Source organism: Manis pentadactyla, chromosome 2 (genome assembly GCF_030020395.1).
Source record: "Manis pentadactyla isolate mManPen7 chromosome 2, mManPen7.hap1, whole genome shotgun sequence".
NCBI classification, from domain to species: Eukaryota; Metazoa; Chordata; class Mammalia; order Pholidota; family Manidae; genus Manis; species Manis pentadactyla.
The window spans coordinates 99,837,976-99,858,826 of record NC_080020.1 but is presented as its reverse complement, the minus strand read 5'-3'; the positions used below and the strand labels follow the sequence as shown (position 1 = coordinate 99,858,826).

The window sequence follows — 20,851 nt, the reverse complement described above, 5'->3', positions numbered from 1 at the left end:
TTTCACTAGTAATTGTATTTTGCAAAATCGTAACATTTTATACTGATTTTTGAAAATAGTATTAGGATGACACAGTATCTACCTAATCTTATTATCTCTTATAATCTGTCTGATATTGAAGTAACTCTTAAAGGAATTTGGTGAATATTATTAGTATTAATGGAAGAGGATAAAGGAATAATCTTTTGTCTTTCAAGGTTGGCTGGGGAGTTTTTGAAGTCGAATTATTTGTTTGTTGCGGTTGGACAAGTGGGTGGAGCATGTAGAGATGTTCAGCAGACCATTCTCCCAGTTAGCCAGTACTCAAAAAGAGAGAAACTTGTTGGAATTCTACAAAACACAGGTATCTTATCTTGATATAAATATTTTTTGCATGATTTTTATGTTTTTAAACGACTAAATTTTAAAAATTAAGAATTCTTTGGCGTGAGTATGTTTTCATTGTTTCTTCTTTCTCTAAAGCTCTTTCTATAAAATATTTTACGATTCAGTTTTCTGTGTAAATTACATAACAGTATAATTCTTTCTCTTCCATAAAGATTAGAAATAGGAAGGATTTGAGACTTATTGAACAGTATTTAACTAAAAATTATTTCTGGAGAATAACATATATTTTTTTTAATTTTAGAAAATGGAAAGGCTTAGTAATGTGTATTTACATGAAACTAATCTACCAAAGTGGATTCTTTGTTGTGTTTCTGGTTCCTGGTTTTTGCTTCAGAAGCATCACATATAGATTCAAAGAATTTTAGAGCTGGAAGGGACTTTAAAGATCTGGTTCCCTTTGTTCATAATACTATTAAGAAATCTACTCTTAAAACAATTTTTAAAGGAAGTCATATTTTTTTGTTTGATTGAGGTAATCTTAGTTTGTACCTCCAAATAAAACTTTCTAGTATGGCCATTTTAATACTTTGGTACCTCACAGGTTAAGTGTACTTACCTGTTGTACATTTTCCCCATCCTCAGTTTTCTTAATTCTGTTTCAGTTTGAATGTCATTGTTGGGATAGGAATATAAAAAAGACAGGAAGGCATCCTGTTTTCAACAGTGTGCCAAATAATAACTATGTAAATAAGTAAATGAATAAGAATGATTTAGGAAGCACTTTTAAAGGCTTTTAGTCTTTATTTTTTACTGTTTTATTTTAAAGAAACTGATAAAAACTATTCATCGTGAGTTTGCGAAATTTATTGTTTTGCTTCATCGTATGTTCCATAACATATACTCTGGTATATAAAACAAAAATAATAATGCTCTGGACCACTTACTATTGTGATAGTTTTACATGTGTTAACTCATTTAATTTTCAAAACAACCTTCAGAAGTGAGTTTTGTTACCATCATTTTATGGATGAGGACACTGAAATACAGAGCTCAAGCAATTTGCCCAGTATAAACTGAGGCTCCAGTTGCAAAAGAGAGAAGTAATATATGGTTTTGCTGAATTTAGAGCATATTTCTAGTGGAATCACTTTAAGATTTTCTACTTGTCAACTTGTGGAATAAAGTTGTTTTGAGAATAATCCTAATGAAGCAAGTTTTTCACAAGTGCTGGTTTGTCTTTGAGGAACTTTTGAGGTCAGTCTTTTGAATACTGTTGGCATGCTTCTGTATTATTCAGACTGTTAAACGTTTAAAGGTTTAGAGTTCATTGTTCGTGTACATATTTTTTTTTACTCTGCATAGAATATCCACCCATTATATCCTTAAATTTTACATATCAATTTCAAACAGTTTATCTCTTCTGCTCTTTAACTTTAATCTGCCTACTTATCCCCTGTCTTTAAAATGTGTAGGTTTCATTTCATAGTAGTATAACCAACTACCTTTTTCATAATTTTAATTTTAGTTGAACAAATGAAGTCAAAGATTTTATTGAATTCATTAATTATCAAGAGAAGTTGTAAAATGTTACTGCCAAGTCAAAGAAGAATTAAAGAATACAACATATATATGTGTAGGGTATCAGGAAGGCCCAAATTAATTTACAAATAGATGCAAAAGTGGTCGAAATCCACAAAGCAATAATCAATTACATTTGAAGGGAAAAGTTCATTTGTATTTTTATTGGTAAGAATCATTTGCATTGCTATCAGCTGCATTAGAGGTATAAAAAAAGACATTAAAAGGCGCAGATAAACCTGAAGAGTGTGCTAGATGGTAATATTTTTTGTTAATTTCAAATTTTTTCAGAATTTTTTCTGATAGCCTATAGCCCCTGATGATCATCATAATCTATGAGATTATTCTTGGTCACAGAAGAAGCTGGTTAGCTTTTGGGGTTATGTGTATAGATTTAGCAAGACTGTTAATTACCAGTATAGGCCTCCTTGAGTTTGTTTGCAAACCTGGAGCCATATGGTATTAAATAATGCTCAAGTCACAAAATTAAGTTCTTTCTGGAAGTTTTCATGAGAAATCTGACATTGAACTTTGAAAGACCTCTATTTGCTATCTGAAGGGCAGGAAACTAAGTCTAAGAAATCAATCATATTTCATCTGCAGTACTTAGAAATTTGAGTGAATTTCTCCTATAGGTCTCCCACATTTTTAATATAATTAGTTCCTATTTCATTGGATCTGTTAGCACTGTGTTCACGATTCCATCTGTTTTTGTACTAATCCTAGAAATCCTGCTCAGTTCAGTGATACGGTCTGAAAATTGTCAGAGCAATGTCAACTTAGAACCTTCTACCCAAGGCTTTACTCTTCTGAAATGTCAATGGTTTGAAGTACGTGGTAGTTTTTTTTCACAAGGCTCAGAATCTGTTCTTTTTACTTGAAGATACAAACTCTGATCTGTAGGTTATATTATATTACAGCCTTTGGGCAAGCATCAAAAGAAAACAAAACTGCAGTTGACAGAGACTTAATGATTGTGGTAATTACTGATAATTGTTAAATATAGAAGATCTGATGAAGGTTCTAATAACAGTAATGATACCAATGAGGTAATTTGGTTGTTTCTGTGGCATGTAAAATAAAGGTAATAAAGCCACGGCAAAAAAATTTCATGTCTCTAATGATGATGATTAAGACTGTTTTCAAAGAAGTATGTGAATGCTGTATCTGATTTATGAAAATGAGTAGACCTAATTTTTTATACTAAGATTATCAAAGAGATTCAGTAAGTATAGAATAGTTACTGAATCTATTTACAGAATGCCATTTGTATCCCCAGTTGACAACTAGTCTCCTAGAAGATGCTAGATTCAAATTAAGAAAGAAGTATGGTTGTATTTAAATATTTTAAATAATAAATAAAATTATGACCAGCAATGCTGTATTGTTTTATCAGGCAGTGTACCTTTAGGCCTCTGGTGAATATAGAAAAAAATCTATAGAATTATTTCAAAAATGTTTTGATTAGTGTTTCTGCTGAAGGTAAAAAAACATGTACAGCAAGGGAATTTACACACCTCCAGAGACTTCCCGTAAAGTATACATTTTTGAAATGTTTTGACATTTTACCTATGCATTTGAACCTAGGGAAAACTTAATGTCTCTCCTGATTTGACAATTCTTAGCACACAATTCTTAAAAATAGTAACATGTTAAACCTAATTACTTTTAAAAAGGCCCTCTTTTGTTTTATAAAATGAAGTAAAAAAATTTTGTATTTTCTTGGGGTTCTCTGGAAAATCTCAAAGGTAGTTTATATGGATTTCTTTTTCTAAATGTATAACCTGATTTTAAAAGGGCAAAACCAAGAGCTGTCAGGGGAGAGTTGGAACATTTGATTAGTGTAGGATCATTGGTGAATGAGAAACAATAGTTGGTTACCAGTTTAACTGACGTGACAAGAGAACATTTAAAAATAAATGTAGATAGTTGGAAAAAAGATGGCAGCATGAGAAGTGAGGCAGAAATCTCCTCCCCAAACCACATATAATATGAAAATACAGAGGAACCAAAAATAAGGATCCAGAAATAAGATTGCACCAGCCAGTCTACGTCTGGGAAAAGAGAACATCTCACAGAAAAGGATAAAGTAACAAAGCCACAGCCCAGTGAGACCTGACCACTCCCTCACTGAGGTTCACTGGCAGGAGGAAGAGAAACAGAGTGGGGATGGAGTAGAAGCCCAGAACTTCTAAATACCCAGCCCTGGAGATCTACTCTGAGAGCACAAATACATTGCACGGTGCTCTGGAGATTAGAGGAGTTGAAAAGTAAAGTCAGAGACTGAGATTCCAGCTGCATGTGGAGAACAGGTTCCCACAGCCAGCTGCTCTGGGACAAAAGAAAGGAGGGAGCTTTGAAAGACTTCCCAACAGTGAGAGGGCTGCTGAAGGGGCAAGGATTACATAGAGCTTACTGCTCAGGAGAAGGAACAGGTGTACAAAATCATCCTGGCACACTCAACCCAGCAGGTTGGAAACTTTCAGGAGCTGCAGGCACTCCATGCACCTGACTGGCAACGCAGCCCCAAGGACACGCACTGCATTAAGCAGCCTGCTGCTCCTTCCTCCCTTCCAGCACCTGTGTGCAAACCTGCAGCCCCCACCATTGTGCCACGCCGGCTGGAGGGCAGCCCTGCCTATGCACCTTAGGGGCTTAACACAGAGGCTATTTCCTGTGTGTGACTCATTGACCTTGACAGCAGAAGCAGGCCTTGTGGCTGGGAAGCAGCAAAGAGCTCTCTCCTTTGGGTAGTCAATGGCACTGCTTACCTGTGACCCCTGCCATCGCTCAAGGATTATGAAAGGGCAGAAGAACCTTGTTCAATCCAAACCCCCTCAAACACCAGAAAGAGAACTCAGTGAAACTGAAATAACTAATCTTCCTGAAAAAGAATTCAAAATAAAAGTCACAAGCATGCTAATGGAGCTACAGAAAAATATTCAAGATCTAAGGAATGAATTCAAGACAGAGATAGACACGTTGAAAAATAAAGTAGCTTAAATGAAACATACAATGGAGGGATTTAAAAGCAGATTAGATGAGGTAGAGGACATGGTAAATGGAATAGAAATTAGAGAACAGGAATACAAAGAAGCAGAGGAAGAGAGAGAAAAAAGGATCTCCAGGAATGAAAATATTAAGAGAACTGTGTGACCAAGCCAAACAGGACAATATTTGCATTATAGGGGTATCTAAAGAAGAGAGATAAAAAGGGATAGAAAGTGTCTTTGAAGAACTAATTGCTGAAAACTTCCCCAATCTGGGGAAGGAAATAGTCTCTCAGGCAATAGATCTCCCAACACAAGGGACCCAAGGAAGACAACACCAAGACATATAATAATTAAAATGGCAAAGATCAAGGATAAGGACAGACTTTTAAAAGCAGCCAGAGAGTGAAATAACATGACATACAAAGGAAGACCCATCAGGCTATCGTCACACTTCTCAGCAGAAACCTTACAGGCCAGAAGAGAATGGCATGATATATTCAATGCAATGAAACAGAAGGACCTCGAACCAAGAATACTGTATCCAGCAAGATTATCATTTAAATTTTAAGGAGGGATTAAACAATTCCCAGATAAGCAAAAGTTGAGGGAATTTACCTCCCACAAATCATCTCTACAGTGTATTTTAAAGGGACTGCTCTATATGTGCTCCTAAGCCTAAATAGCTGTCACTAGAGAAAATAAGACCACAGTAAAGGAAGTAGACCAATTAATTGCTAATCAAATGCAAAATTAAATCAGCTACCCAAAAAGTCAGTCAACGGATACACAATATGACACCTACCATATAAAGAGTGGAGGAGGAAGAAAAATAAAGGAAAAACAAATCTTCAGACTGTGTTTACAGTAGTGTAATAAGCAAGTTAAGTTAGGCTTTAGATAATAAATAAGCTGCCCTTGAACCTTTGGTAACCACAAATCCAGCCTGCAATGGCAAAAAGTACATATCTATCAATAATCACCCTAAATGTAAATTGTCTGAACGCACCAATCAAAAGACATGGAGTGACAGAATAGATAAAAAAGCAAGACTTGGACCCTTGTGAAAAAGGTGGCAGCATGAGTGGTAACACAGAGACCTCCTCCAAAAACCACATATAATACAAAAATGCAATTAATACAATTAATCCTGAAAGAGAACAGTAAAGAAAGCTGCACCAGACTGCATATACCTGTAGAGAAGAGCAGACCTCATGGAACAGAGTAACGTACCAAAGCCGTAACCCAGTGGGGCCCAAGTCCTTACCCCATCCCAGCTCACCGGCGGAAGGAAGAGAAACAGAGCAGGTAGGGAGTGGAGGCCTGGGACTGCTGAACACCTAGCCCTGGAGATCTGCTCTGGGAGCATGAAGCTACATTGCATGGTGCTCTGCTGATTTAGTGGGGTTGGAAAGCTAAGAAAGGCAGAATACCTGGAGAGACAGTGATTCCAGCTGCTTGTGGAAAACAGGGATTCACATCTGGCTGCTCTGGGTGGGCAGTCTGAGAGACTTCCTGAAAGCGAGAGGGCTGCTAAAGGGGCAAGGATTGCACAGAGCTTACTACTCAGGAGAAAGGACAGGTAGACAAAATTGTCCAGGTGCACTCTGCTCAGCAGGTTGGGAGCTTAAATGATCTTCAAGCACTCCATCCCCCTGGCTGGCTACGCAGCTCCAAGGCCCCTCACCATGACAAGCAGCCTGCTGTGTCTTCCTTCTGGATAACCTGCACCTGGCTCAGGCTTGCAAACGGGCAACCCCTGCCCTGGCGTCAGGTCAGCCAGAGGGAAGCCCCACCTACAGCAGCTACCAGCACAAAGCATAGAGGCTTACACCTGTGTGTTCGGCCCACTGGTACTGGCAGTGGAGACAGGCATAGCAGCCGGGAAGCAGGAAACAGCTCTTTCCTCCCCCCAGGCACCAACACCGCACCCCTGCGACCCCCGACATTGCTCCAGAGGCTGATCAGCTCCAGAGAGTACAGCTTCTGGGCAGTAGAGGGCACCACAGACAAATTATGACACGTCAAAGAAACCTGTTTCAAAGCGAAATTATGAATACACCTGAGAAAGATTCAAATGAAATTGACCTCATGAATCCTCCTGAAAGATATTTCAAAATAAAATTCATTAACATGCTGTTGGAGGTACAGAAAAGTATTCAAGATCTCAGGAACGAATTTAGGATGGTGATCCAGTCGTTGAAGAACACAATGGAGGGTATTAAAAGCAGATTAGATAAAGTGGAGGAGATGGTAAATGAAATAGAATTAGAGAACAAGAATACAAAGAAGCTGAGGCACAGAGAGAATAAAGCATCTCTAAGAATGAAAGAATACTGAGAGAACTATGTGACCAATCCAAACGGAACAATATTCATATTATAGGGGTACCAGAAGAAGAAGAGAGAGAAAAATAGAAAGTGTCTTTGAGTAGGTAATTTCTGAAAACTTCCCTAATCTGGGGAAGGAGATAGTCTCTTAGGCCATAGAGGTGCACAGATCTCCCAACACAAGGGACCCAAGGAAGACAACAGCAAGACATAATAATTAAAATGGCAAAGATCAAGGATAAGGACAGATTATTAAAAGCAGCCAGAGAGTGAAATAAGATCACATACAAAGGAAAACCCATCAGGCTATCATCAGACTTCTCAGCAGAAACCTTACAGGCCTGAAGGGAGTGGCATGATATATTTAATGCAATGAAGCAGAAGGGCCTCCAACCAAATACATTATCCAGCAAGATTATCATTTAAATTTAAAGGAGGGATTAAACAATCTCCAGATAAGCAAAATCTGAGAGAATTTACTTCCCACAAACCATCTCTACAGTGTATTTTGAAGGGACTGCTATAGATGGAAGTGTTCCTAGGTTAAATAGCTGTCACCAGAGGTAATAAAAAGGGATAGACAAAGAGTACAGAGTATGATACCTAATATATAAAGAATGGAGGGGGAAAAAAAGAACCTTTAGACTGTGTTTGTAATGGCATAGTAAGTGAGTTAAGTTACACTCTTAGATAATAAGGAAGTTACCCTTGAACCTTTGGTAACCATGAATTTAAAGCCTGCAATGGCAAAAAGTACATACCTATCGATAATCACCCTAAATGTAAGTGGTCTGAACGCACCAATCAAAAGACATAGAATCACTGAATAGATAAAAAAAACAAGACCCATCTGTAGGCTGTTTACAAGAGAGTCACTTCAAACCCAGAGTCATACACAGACAAAAAGTGAAGGGTTGGAAAAAAGATATTTCATGAAACTAATAGGGAGAAAAAAGCAGGTGTTGCAGTACTTGTATCAGACAAAATAGACTTCAAAACAAAGTAAGTCACAAGAGACAAAGAAGCATATTACATAATGATAAAGGGGTCAATCCAACAAGAGGAGATAACGATTATAAATATCTATGCATCCAACACAGGAGCACCTACATATGTGAAACAAATACTAACAGAATTAAAAGGGGAAATAGAATGCAATGCATTCATTCTAGGAGACTTTAACACTCCACTCACTCCAAAGGACAGATAACCACACAGAAAATAAGGAGACAGGCATTGAGCAACACATTAGAACAGATGGACCTAACAGACATCTCAGAACTCTCCACCCAAAAGCAGTAGGATACACATTCTTTTCAAGTGCACATGGAATATTTTCCAGAATAGACCACATACTAGGCTACAAAAAGAACCTCAGTAAATTTAAAAAGATGGAAATTGTACCAACCAACTTCTCAAATCACAAGGGTATAAAAGTAGAAATAAATTGTACAAACAAAAAGGCTCACAAACACATGGAGGCTTAACAACATGCTCCTAAATAATCAATGGATTATGACCAAATTTAAACAGATTAAGCAATATATGGAGACAAATGAAAACAACAGCACAATGCCCCAACTTCTGTGAGATGTAGCAAAGGCAGTTCTAAGAGAGAAGTATGTAGCAATCCAGGCCTACCTCAGGAAAGAAGAACAATCCCAAATGAACAGTCTAAACTCACAATTAACAAAACCAGAAAACGAAGAACAAATGAGGCCCAAAGTCAGTAGAAGGATGGACATAATAAAGATTAGAGCAAAAGTAAATAAAATCGAGAAGAATAAAACAATAGAAAGAACTGATGAAAGCAGGAGCTGGTTCTTCAAGAAAATAAACAAGATAGATAAACCCCTAGCCAGACTTATTAAGAAAAAAGAGAATCTACACACATGAACACCATCGAAAATGAAAAAGGAAAAATCACAATGGACACCAAAGAAATACAAAGAATTATTAGAGAATACTATGAAAATCCAAATGCTAACAAACTGGATGACCTAGAAGAAATGGACAACTTTCTAGTAAAATACAACCTTCCAAGACTGACCCAGGAAGAAATAGAAAATTTTAACAGAGCAGTTATCAGCAACGAAATCAAATCAGTAATCAAAAAACTACCCAAGAACAAAACTCTTGGACCAGATGGATTCACTGCTGAATTTTATCAGCATTTAGAGAAGACATAATACCTATTCTCCTTAAAGTTTTCCAAAAAAAAGAAGAGGAGGGAATACTTCCAAACTCATTCAATGACGCCAGGATCACTCTAACAGCAAAACCAGAGAGAGACCACAAAAAAAGAAAATTATAGACCAATATCCCTGATGAACATAGATGCAAAAATACTCAACAAAATATTAGCAAATCGAATTAAAAAATACATCAAAAAGATCATCCACCATGATCAATGAGGATCTATTCCAGTGATGAAAGAATGGATGGTACAATATTCAAAAATCCATCAACATCTTCCACTACATCAACAAAAAGGACAAAAATCACATGATCATCTCCATAGATGCTGAAAAATCATTTGACAAAATTCAACATCCATTCATGATAAAAACTCTCAACAAAATGGGTATACAGGGCAAGTACCTCTCAACATAATATAGGCCATATATGACAGACCCACAGCCAATGTCATACTTAACAGTGAAACACTGAAAACTTTTCCTCTAAGATGGAACAAGACAAGGATGCCCACTCTCCCCACTTTTATTCGACATATTACTGGAGGTTATAGCCACAGCAATCAGACAACACAAAGAAATAAAAGACATCCATATTGGCAAGGAACAAGTTAAACTGCCACTGTTTGCAGATGATATGATATTGTATATAAAAAAAACCCTAAAGAATCCACTCCAAAACTACTAGATCTAATACCTGAATTCAGCAAAGTTGCAGGATGCAAAACTAATACACAGAAATCTGTTGCATTCCTACACACTAACAATGAACTAGCAGAAAGAGAAATCAGGAAAACAATTCCTCTCACAATTGCATCAAAAAGAATAAAATCTCTAGGAATAAACCTAATCAAGGAAGTAAAAGATTTATACCCTGAAAACTACAAGACACTCTTGAGAGAAATTAAAGAGGACACTAATAAATGGAAATACATCCCATGCTCATGGGTAGAAGAATTAATATTGTCAAAATGGCCATCCTGCCTAAAGCAATTTAGGACTTAATGCAATCCCTATCAAAATGCCAACAGCATTCTTTAACAAACTAGAATAAACAGTTTTGAAATTCATATGGAACCAACAAAAGATCCTGAATAGCCAAAGCAATCCTTAGAAGGAAGAATAAAGCCAGGGGGATTACACTCCCCAACTTCAAGCTCTACTAAAAAGCCACAGTAATCAAGACAATTTGGTACTGGCACAAGAACAGACCCATAGATCAATGTAACAGAATAGAAAGCCCAGATATAAACTCAAGCATATATGGTCAATTAATACATGATAGAGGAGCCATGGACATACAATGGGGTAATGACAGCCTCTTCAACAACTGGTGTTGGCAAAACTGGACAGCTACATGTTAGAGAATGAAATTGGATTACTGTCTAACTCTATAACCAAAAGTAAACTTGAAATGGTTCAGTGACCTGAATATAATTCAGGAAACCATGAAACTCTTAGAAGAAAACATAGGCATAACTCTCTTGAATATAAATATGAGCATCTTTTTCATGAACATATCTCCTCAGGCAAGGGAAACAAACAAAAATGAACAAGTGGGATTATATCAAAATATAAAGCTTCTGTACAGCAAAGGACACCATCACTAGAACAAACAGGCGTTCTACAGTATGGGAGAATATATTCATAAGTGACATATCCAATAATGGGTTGACATCCAAAATATATAAAGAGCTCAAGCACCTCAACAAACAAAAAGCTAACAATCTGATTAAAAAATGGGCAGAGGATCTGAACAGACACTTCTCCAAAGAAGAAATTCAGATGGCCAACGGGCACATGAAAAGATGCTCCACATTGCTAATTATCAGGGAAATGCAAATTAAAACCACAATGAGATATCACCTCACACCAGTTAGGATGGCCAACATAGAAAAGACTTGGAACAAGAAATGCTGGCAAGGATGCGGAGAAAGGGGAACCCTCCTACACTTCTGGTGGGAATGTAAATTAGTTCAACCATTGTGGAAAGCAATATGGAGGTTCCTCAAAACACTAAAAATAGAAATACCATTTGACCCAGGAATTCCACTCCTAGGAATTTACCCTAAGAAAACAAGAACACAGATTCAGAAAGACATATGTACCTCTATTTTATTGCTGCACTATTTATAATAGTCAAGGCATGCAAGCAACCTAAGTTTCCATCAGTAGATGAATGGATAAAGAAGAGATGCTACATATACACAATGGAATATTATTCAGCCACAAGATGAAAACAAATCCTACCGTTTGCAACAATATGGATGGAGCTAGAGGGTATTATGCTCAGTGAAATAAGGCAAGCGGACAAAGACAAGTACCAAATGACTTCACTCATTTGTGGAGTATAACAACAGAGCAAAACTGAAGGAACAAAACAGTGGCAGTCTCACGGAACCCACGATTGAACTAGTGGTTACCAATGGGAAAGGGGTTGTGGAGAGTGTGTGGGAAGGGAGGAAGAAGGGTATTAAGGGGGGGCACGGGGAAGGCATTATAGCACAGAGAAGACAAGTAGTGACTCTATAGTATCTTACTATGCTGATGGACAGTGACTATAATGGGGTATGTAGTGGTTACTTGACAATAGGGATTGTAGAAACCACAATGTTGCTCATGTGAAACCTTCATAATACTGTATATCAATGATACCTTAATAAAAATTAAAAATAAATATACAAGGCAACATGATTGTAAAAATCCATAGCTCTTTCATAAATATGGCACTTTTTAAAAAATAATCAGTCATAATAAAGCCAACAGAAACTCTGCTATGGAGTTTGATTACAAGGAAGAGAAAGAATAACCTTTCAAGTAAAGACATTAAATAGTACATCAAAAAGTAGTTCCATCCAATTTGAATTTCTCCAACATTTTAATACATTTCATAGCTTCTTTTAAGACTCATGTATTATAAATCAACACAAATAAAATTCAGTTACAATTTTGTCCTATACTGTGTTTTTTTAATATTCTGGAGCAGACTGACACTTTAGGAAAAAAGTCTTCCCCAGAGTCCCTAATGTCCTCTGCAAGGGTCTCTGAGGTAAAACAGTTTTCATAATTAAACTAGGAATTACTTTTTTAACATATGATACATACTAATAAGTATTTAAATTTATCTTGGTTTTAAGTTTTATTATGGTAAGTATCAATACATAACTAAAAATCTTTCACATAATTGAAACTCTTTGGGATTGTCAGTTGTTTTTATTAAGGTATCATTGATATACACTCTTATGAAGGTTTCACATGAAAAACATTGTGGTTACTACATTCACCCATATCAAGTCCTCCCATACCCAACTGAAGTCATTGTCCATCAGTGTAGTAAGATGCCACAGAGTCACTACTTGTTTTCTCTGTGCTACACTGTCTTCTCTGTGAACCCCCATACCTTGTGTACTATTCATAATACCCCTCAATCCCTTCTCCCTCTGTCCCCTACCCACCCTTCCCCACCCCTGCTCTTTTGTACTGCTAGTCCATTCTTGGAGTCCAAGTCTGCTGCTGTTTTGTTCCTTCAGTTTTTGCTCTGTTGTTACACTCCGCAAATGATTGAAATTATTTGGTACTTGTCTTCTTCTGCCTGACTTATTTCTGGAGGTTAGGATCTCCAGAACTATGTTGAATAAAAGTGGGGAGAGTGGGCATCCTTGTTCCCGATCTTAAAGGAAAAGCCTTCAGCTGCTCGCTGTTAAGTATGATGTTGGCTGTGGGTTTGAAACATATGGCCTTTATTATGTTAAGGTAGTTGCCCTGTATACCCATTTTGTTGAGAGTTTTTATCATGAATGGATGTTGAATTTTGTCGAATGCTTTTTCAGCATCTATGGAGATGATCATGTGATTTTTGTCCTTCTTTTTGTTGATGTGGTTTATGATGTTGATGGATTTTCAAATATTGTACCATCCTTGCATCCCTGGAATAGATCCTCATTGATCATGGTGGATGATCTTTTTGATGTATTTTTGAATTCAGTTTGCTAATACTCTTTTGAGTATTTTTGCATCTATGTTCATCAGGGATATTGGTCTGTAATTTTCTCTTTTTGTGGTATCTTTGTCTGGTTTTGGTATTAGAGTGATCCTGGCCTCATAGAATGAGTTTGGAAGTATTTAGTATTGTCAATTTTTAGAGTTTAATGGGCCACGGACCAAAATTTTGAGAGCCATCACTTTAGGGTAATATATTCTTTTTTTCCTTGAAAAACCAAAGCATATACAGTTTACATTGCTCTGTCAATATCACTTACTCCTAATATAGTCTCTTATGTTAGTCACATGTTAATTGTAACTTTTAACCATAGTAACTTCTATTTCATAGTGAAAGCTGGAGGTAGGAATGGACAATTGAGAGATGTCATATGTGAGCAATGTAGCTGACTACCAGAGCTCATGAACTTTTTGTACTATTGTCTATAGCACCTAGATCTTTTCACACTTTGTTGATATGTAAAAGTCTAAGTGTTAACATGGAAAATGAACATTTTTTTACATGACTTAAAGATATTGCTTGTGAAAAATAAGCAAAAGGACATAATCTTAGGTTTAATGATTAATGTTTGAGAATTTTATCCTATATCTAGTAACATATTCAATATTGTCTGCTGTTTTTAAGGTATCTAAGGACCTTGGAAATTATCAGGATGACATTATGCAAAATACAAATACTGTTGAATAATGAATCAATTTAGTTGAACACAGACTTATGTTTTCAAATTCTTAAACATTATGGAGAATATTAGTTTGTGTGGCAAACCTCTATAGATTAAGAAAAACATACCTGAGTAAAATAAATGTATTATACTTAGCACTGTTACATCAAGAAAAGACATGGGTGTTTTATAAAACCAAAGTTATTGACTTAGTCTTGTGTTTACCAAAGATTTTTGTTATGTGAACTTGGAATATTAAATGTTTCTGGTTTACTTACTGTAGAAAAAAATTTTTTTTAAGTTTAATACAGTTAAAGTATTAGAAATCCAATTTATTTTCTGGGAATTTTAGGATTGTTTATCTCTTTATATTATTTATATTATTTCTGTAAACCAATCAGAATTAATTTGAGACCTTTAATTTAAGAGACTTTATTTTAAGGGGCTTTAAGAGATTTTATAACTTATGTTGTTAATACTTTCACAGGCTATTAACATCATGATTATACATAGTGATAAAGCTCTCTGAATTACAGACACATAGTTTATAGCTTCAGTTATATCATTTCAGCCACAGGTCAAGATTGAGCACAGAAATATAAACAAATACAATCCAGCTACCAAAGCTAGAATTCTTTTTAGATTCTTAATTGATTTAGTTCACCATGGATTAATAGACAAAGACTAACAAAGTGGATTCTCTATCATTTCTTATGGATAATTATAATTCATTAATCCATTTACAGAGATCTCCAAATCATAAAACTTCTTTTCAATTATTGCTACGACCAGTGGAGTATAGATTACTGTCTAAACTACAACAAATTCAAAATCAGTAGAGAAGAAAAAAAGTAGAGTCAGCAGAGTTAAATTTTTATTGCCACTTGGCTTCACAGTGGGAACCAAGATGAGATCAGGGCTTAAGCTGCTCATAGGGTTATGTATCTGATTCTAGCAGATCAATTTTGGCATTGGGAATCTTTTTGAATGACCTCCAAAAGGTTGCAAGATAATTTTTGATAAAGAAAATCATTAATAAATGACTGTGTCTCAAAAATTTAACTCATTACTGCAGGAATCAGAGGTCCTTTTGATTTCTCTGACTGGTTTCCTAATAGATATCTGAGACTTAATTAAATATCACCTCTAAGCTTTTCTTTCTTGCAATCCTATCTCAGTTCATGTTAGTTCCATTTCTCCAGTAGCTCAGACACAAAATCATGAAGTTATCCTTGATTTCTTTCTAACTGCACATCTGATCTCTTAGCAAAATCATCTTGGTTCTACCATCAAAATATACTCAGAATCCATTAGCTGCTCAGTTATAAAAAAAAAGATCAGATCTTTTTCATTTCTTTGCTCAAAACCCAGTGGCTTCTCAAAGTAATGAAGTTCTTTCATTGGCCTTCAGAGCCCTACATGATACGGCTTTCATTACCTCTCTATCTTCATTTCCTACTGCCCTCCCATGCTCACCCTACTCCAGCCAGACTTTGCTCATAACTATTCTTCACACTTACCGGGCACACTTCTGCCTCATGGCCTTTTTACTTGCTGTAGAATGTAAAAAAATCTACATTCTTTGTACTGCCAGGAATGTAGAGGCCACATGAAAGCCTCTTTTTTGTTTTGTTCTCTTTTGGGGTTTTTTGAGAACACCAAACACACATCTGACTCAGAGCCTTTATATTTGTTCTTCCCTCTGCCCTTTCCTCAGATAAATGAGTAGCTCACTCTTGTTTTATTCATGTCTTATGTCATCTAATTAGAGAAGTTGTATTTAAATAACCTTCTTGGGGACCTCTATCATGTTGTTTTTTCCCCCTTTTTAGACTTAATGCATAATACCTGTTTGTCTCCCCCAGGATGAGAGCAGGGGCTTTGTTTTATTGCTGTAATTTCTAACACCTAGAATAGTGACTGACTAAATATTTGTTAAATAAATGAAGCCAGCTGATAGAGACTTGGGGGAGAGGGATTATGAACAGTAATACAGTCTTCGTTACATAAATTACAATCTTCCCTCTCTTAACATTTTATTTATTTATTTATTTATTTATTTATTTACTAAGGTATCATTGATATACACTCTTATGAAGGTTTCACAAGAAAAACAATGTGGTTATTAGATTCACCCTTATTATCGAGTCCCACCCCCCATACCCCATTGCAGTCACTGTCCATCAGTGTAGTAAGATGCCAGAGTCCCTATTTGTCATCTCTGAGCTACGCTGTCTTCCCTGTGACCACACACACACCATGTGCACCAATCATAATACCCCACAATCCCCTTCTCCCTCCCTCCCCACCCTCCCTTCCCCACCCCTCCCCTTTGGTAACCATTAGTCCCTTCTTGGAGTCTGTGAGTCTGCTGCAATTTTGTTCCTTCAGTTTTGCTTCGCTGTTATACTCCACAAATGAGGGAAATCATTTGGTACTTGTCTTTCTCTGCCTGACTTATTTCACTGAGCATAATACCCTCTAGCTCCATCCATGTTGTTGCAAATGGTAGGATTTGTTTCTTTCTTATGGCTGAATAATATTCCATTGTGTATATGTACCACCTCTTCTTTATCCATTCATCTACTTATGGACAATTAAGTTCCTTCCATATCTTGGCTATTGCAAATAGTGCTGAGGTAAACATAGGGGTGCATATGTCTTTTTGAATCAGAGAAGTTGTTTTCTTTGGGTAAATTCCTAGGAGTGGAATTCCTGGGTCAAATGGTATTTCAATTTTTATTTTTTTGAGGAACCTCCATATTGCTTTCCACAATGGTTAACTAGCTTACATTCCTAACAGCAGTGTAGGAGGGTTCCTGTTTCTCTATCCTCACCAGCATTTGTTGTTTTCTATGTCTTTCTGTCGCCTAATCTTTTCTATGTTGGCCATCCTAACTGGTGTGAGGTGACATCTCATTGTGGTTTTAATTTGCATTTCCCTGATAAATTAGCAATGTGGAGCATCTTTTCATATGCCTGTTGGCCATCTGAATTTCTTCTTTGGAGAAGTGTCTGTTCATATCCTGCGTACATTTTTTAATAGGGTATTTGCTTTTTTGGGTGTTGAGGCATGTGAGTTCATTATATATTTTGGATGTTAACCCATTGTTGGATATGTCATTTACAAATATATTCTCCCATGCATTTCCCCATTGTATATCCATGGCTCCTTTATCGTATATTAATTGACCATATATGCTTGTGTTTATATCTGGGCTCTCTATTCTGTTCTATTGGTCTGTGGGTCTGTTCTTGTGCTTGTACCACATTGTCTTGATTACTGTGGCTTTATAGTAGCTGTCTCTAACATTTTATAGGGAAATTTCTTGTGCAGAAAAATCTCTGACTTATGCTTGAATTTCTATTAATTAAATACTAAGCTAACAAATAAATGTTCTTTGATGTGTTAAGACCAGTTATTTCATTTTCTTTATATATGAGATACTTTGGGGATAAAGGGGTTTTTGAAATAAAAAATAATGTTGGAACATGGAATATTGTAGGGTTTATCAGCCCTGTTTGAATGTCAGTATTATAACTACCTTGGGCAATAAAAGCATGAAAGATTGGCTTATCTTGGGAGGTAAACAAAGGCATTTGTTTATAGAGAGGGAAATAAAGGGCCTGAGAAGAATTTGGAATCACTAAGAGCTGGCAGGTAGATATCATTTATCCTTACCTAAGTCTCTTCTTTCTGATGTGGGCTGGGGAAGATAAAGGGCAAGTTAATTTTTTGTCCCTAAAGTAGGAGGACAGTCCTTGTCTTTTTATCTTTCATTCATTCAGGAAATAGTTGAGTTCCTATTAGCTAACAGGCTGGGTCAGAGTGCTGGGAGTACAGTGATAGATGAGCTTGTTTCCTACTGAGTGGCCCCCCACCTTTTTATCCATTTCCTGATTTTGTAGTTTGAGTGTTAATCATTGTTTCATTGTCTTGTAGGTGATGAAAGAACCATGGTTTTTGTTGAAACTAAGAAAAAAGCAGATTTTATTGCCACTTATCTTTGTCAAGAGCAAATATCAACAACAAGTATTCATGGGTAAGTAGATTGATATGATTTCCTAGTAGGCAGGTGACTTCTATTTGTCATTTGTTAAAAAGCATCAGTATATATAACTAATATGACATAATCCTAGGATTAGGGTTCAGAAGTTTCAAGATCTAAACTTGCTCTTCATCTTCATTTTAAGTTTCTGTAAGAACTAAATGGTGGGAACGGATGGGGGCAAGTTCTTAGACTCATTATGAGGAGTGATACCTTCTCAGCAGATCTCACTTAATTTAACACCCTCTTGTCCTCACATCTAAATTTTTCCTTTGCTCAATCTTATCTTTCTGTTTCCTGACATTTTTGTATTGGCATGCTTAAAAATGTCATATTAACACAACTTTATTGACACTTTACTAATGGATCTAAGATAATCAGTGAACAGGTAGAAGTTTGAGATTAAAACTTAAAAAAAAAAACCCTCTATTTGTGAAGCATTCTAATCATGAAGCATGTATTTTTTTGTTAAGACTAGAAAGAGATTATTAATAGATAAGCTTTGATGTTTGTCATATATTAGTTTGCATTTTGGCTCTCTGTATTACCTGTATGGAGATAATTAATCCACTCTCAGAGTATTGTTCTGAGAATTAAATAAAATGGCTTGAAAGGAATTAGTATAATACCTGACATATAAGAGATAGACATTAATATGAAGTGATGCTGTTCTTACTATTATTAAAAAGAAATTAATGTGAACTTTAATGGTTCTCTTTAATAATTTTTTCAATTGCTGTCCATATGCATGGTTTCTTTTCTTTCTAGTGACCGGGAGCAGCGAGAAAGAGAGCAGGCTCTAGGGGATTTTCGCTGTGGAAGGTGCCCAGTTCTTGTTGCTACCTCAGTAGCAGCCAGAGGACTGGATATTGAAAATGTTCAGCATGTTATCAATTTTGATCTTCCTTCTACCATTGATGAATATGTTCATCGAATTGGACGTACTGGTCGTTGTGGAAATATTGGCAGAGCTATTTCCTTTTTTGATCCTGAATCAGATAACCATTTAGCACAGCCTCTGGTGAAAGTATTGTCAGATGTAAGTTCCAAATTTTTTAAACTGAAGTGATGGTGTTCCTTATCATTAAAAGTAGACATTTTATATATACATATATTCAGGAAAAGAAAACTGTTCAATCTTTGAGATTTTATTAAGCATGTGGTATATGAAGTTAATTTTTTTTTTTAAGGCTCAACAGGATGTTCCTGCATGGTTGGAAGAAATTGCCTTTAGTACACATGTTCCTGGCTCCAGTGGTAGTACAAGAGGAAATGTGTTTGCATCAGTTGATACTAGAAAGGTTAGTTGAGGGGAAAAATTCAGAACTTGGCTTACAGTTTCTCTTTGTGAATGTTGTACTTAATAATATGAAGTAACTAAACATCCAATAATTTAAGTCATTATTTTCAGACCTAGAAGATTACTTTAGTATTTCTAAAATTCTGTGTACTATATATTTTTGGTCTTAAAGGTGAGGAATTAACTTTGAAATTTATGCTCAAATATCTTCTTTTCCTAGGTTTGCTGGCATTTAAAATTCTGATTTGGGATCTTACTGTAGGAATTCTTTAGTTTTGGAATTCTGACTACATTATTAATTAAGATAAAAGACTTGAGATAATGAATTACAGATCTTTTCTTATGTGTCAGTTTATAGGCATCACCACTTTTATACAGAAATAACGGGCATATTAATCATTGAATATTTATGCTTAATCACTGAAGTGTAGAGCTTTTAAGTTTTTTTACTTGTCAAAACTATTGGATTAAAAAAGTTTTTTCTTGAAATATTTTGTGCACAGTTCAGACCTCCAAGGTTATATGGGCCTTTTTTCAGATGGATTGAATTTAGTGAGAAGAATGTTTTACATATATGTATATATATTTGGGGAAGACACGGTAGAAAGCTTGAGTCCCTGCTCTCTGGGCATTGTAATTTTAGAGATGTCATAAAATTAAATGTTTCTTTCTTCCTTTTTTTTAAGAATTACCAGGGCAAGAGCACTTTCTACACAACAGGGTTTTCTTCTTTACAAGCTCCCGATCCAGTAGATGATGAGTCATGGGATTAAAGCTGAAACAGCCTTCAAGTTTGTGGTGCAGTTTTGATGCAGAGAAGACAGTAGTTTTGATTTTTGAGCTTTTAACAGAAATGTGAAACCTGACACTTGTATCTCTTGTCCTGTTCTTACTCCCACCCTTAAAAAAAGATATATCCTGACTAGTTATGTGAAATGCTGAAAGTTACAGTGTTGCAGTTACTGATATAAATGGTGTTACCTGGAAAGGTTAAAGCATTATAGATGTCTTGCTTATTTCTAGTGTATTCTTCAGAGGTTTTAGACATGTTTCATGTCTAAATGCTAAGTCTTAGTATAGTGTTTATGGATCCTATTACAAGCAATAGCATGGTTAAAAATTATTAGGTATCATTTTTACTTAAAAGGAAACCTTAGAGTGTGTCACTAAAATATGGTAACATGATTTTCATGAAGCAGTGAAAGACATAAGCCTGTTAAGGTGATTTTGAATCTAGATCATCTGATATGTGATAAAAATGGTTAAATGTTTGCTATGTGAGCTCTGTACTCAATGATACAACAAATGTTTGTTTTTATAATATGTAGACTTTCCTTGAAAATAAAGGATGAAACATTTTTCCCCTTAAGTTTTCCAGTAGCACTTTTAATTATTCTTTGTTACGTATCATAGTTCATTAT

The 20,851-nt window shown here is 35.8% G+C and overlaps 2 protein-coding genes across 2 annotated transcripts in view; one reads left to right on the top strand and one right to left on the bottom strand.

Annotated features, from left to right (window-relative positions):
• Positions 1-20,334, top strand: part of DDX4 (DEAD-box helicase 4) — a 100,843-nt gene extending 80,509 nt beyond the window's left edge. The window contains exons 19-23 of the mRNA XM_057495138.1: positions 198-343; positions 18,025-18,124; positions 18,899-19,169; positions 19,321-19,431; positions 20,126-20,334. Coding sequence (XP_057351121.1) covers positions 198-343; positions 18,025-18,124; positions 18,899-19,169; positions 19,321-19,431; positions 20,126-20,203 — 706 coding nt within the window. The 3' untranslated portion in view covers positions 20,204-20,334. The remainder of the gene's footprint in view (positions 1-197; positions 344-18,024; positions 18,125-18,898; positions 19,170-19,320; positions 19,432-20,125) is intronic.
• LOC118919885 (60S ribosomal protein L37a-like) overlaps positions 1-20,851 on the bottom strand; it is a 64,890-nt gene that overhangs the window by 11,661 nt on the left and 32,378 nt on the right. The gene's annotated exons all lie outside the window — the stretch shown is intronic.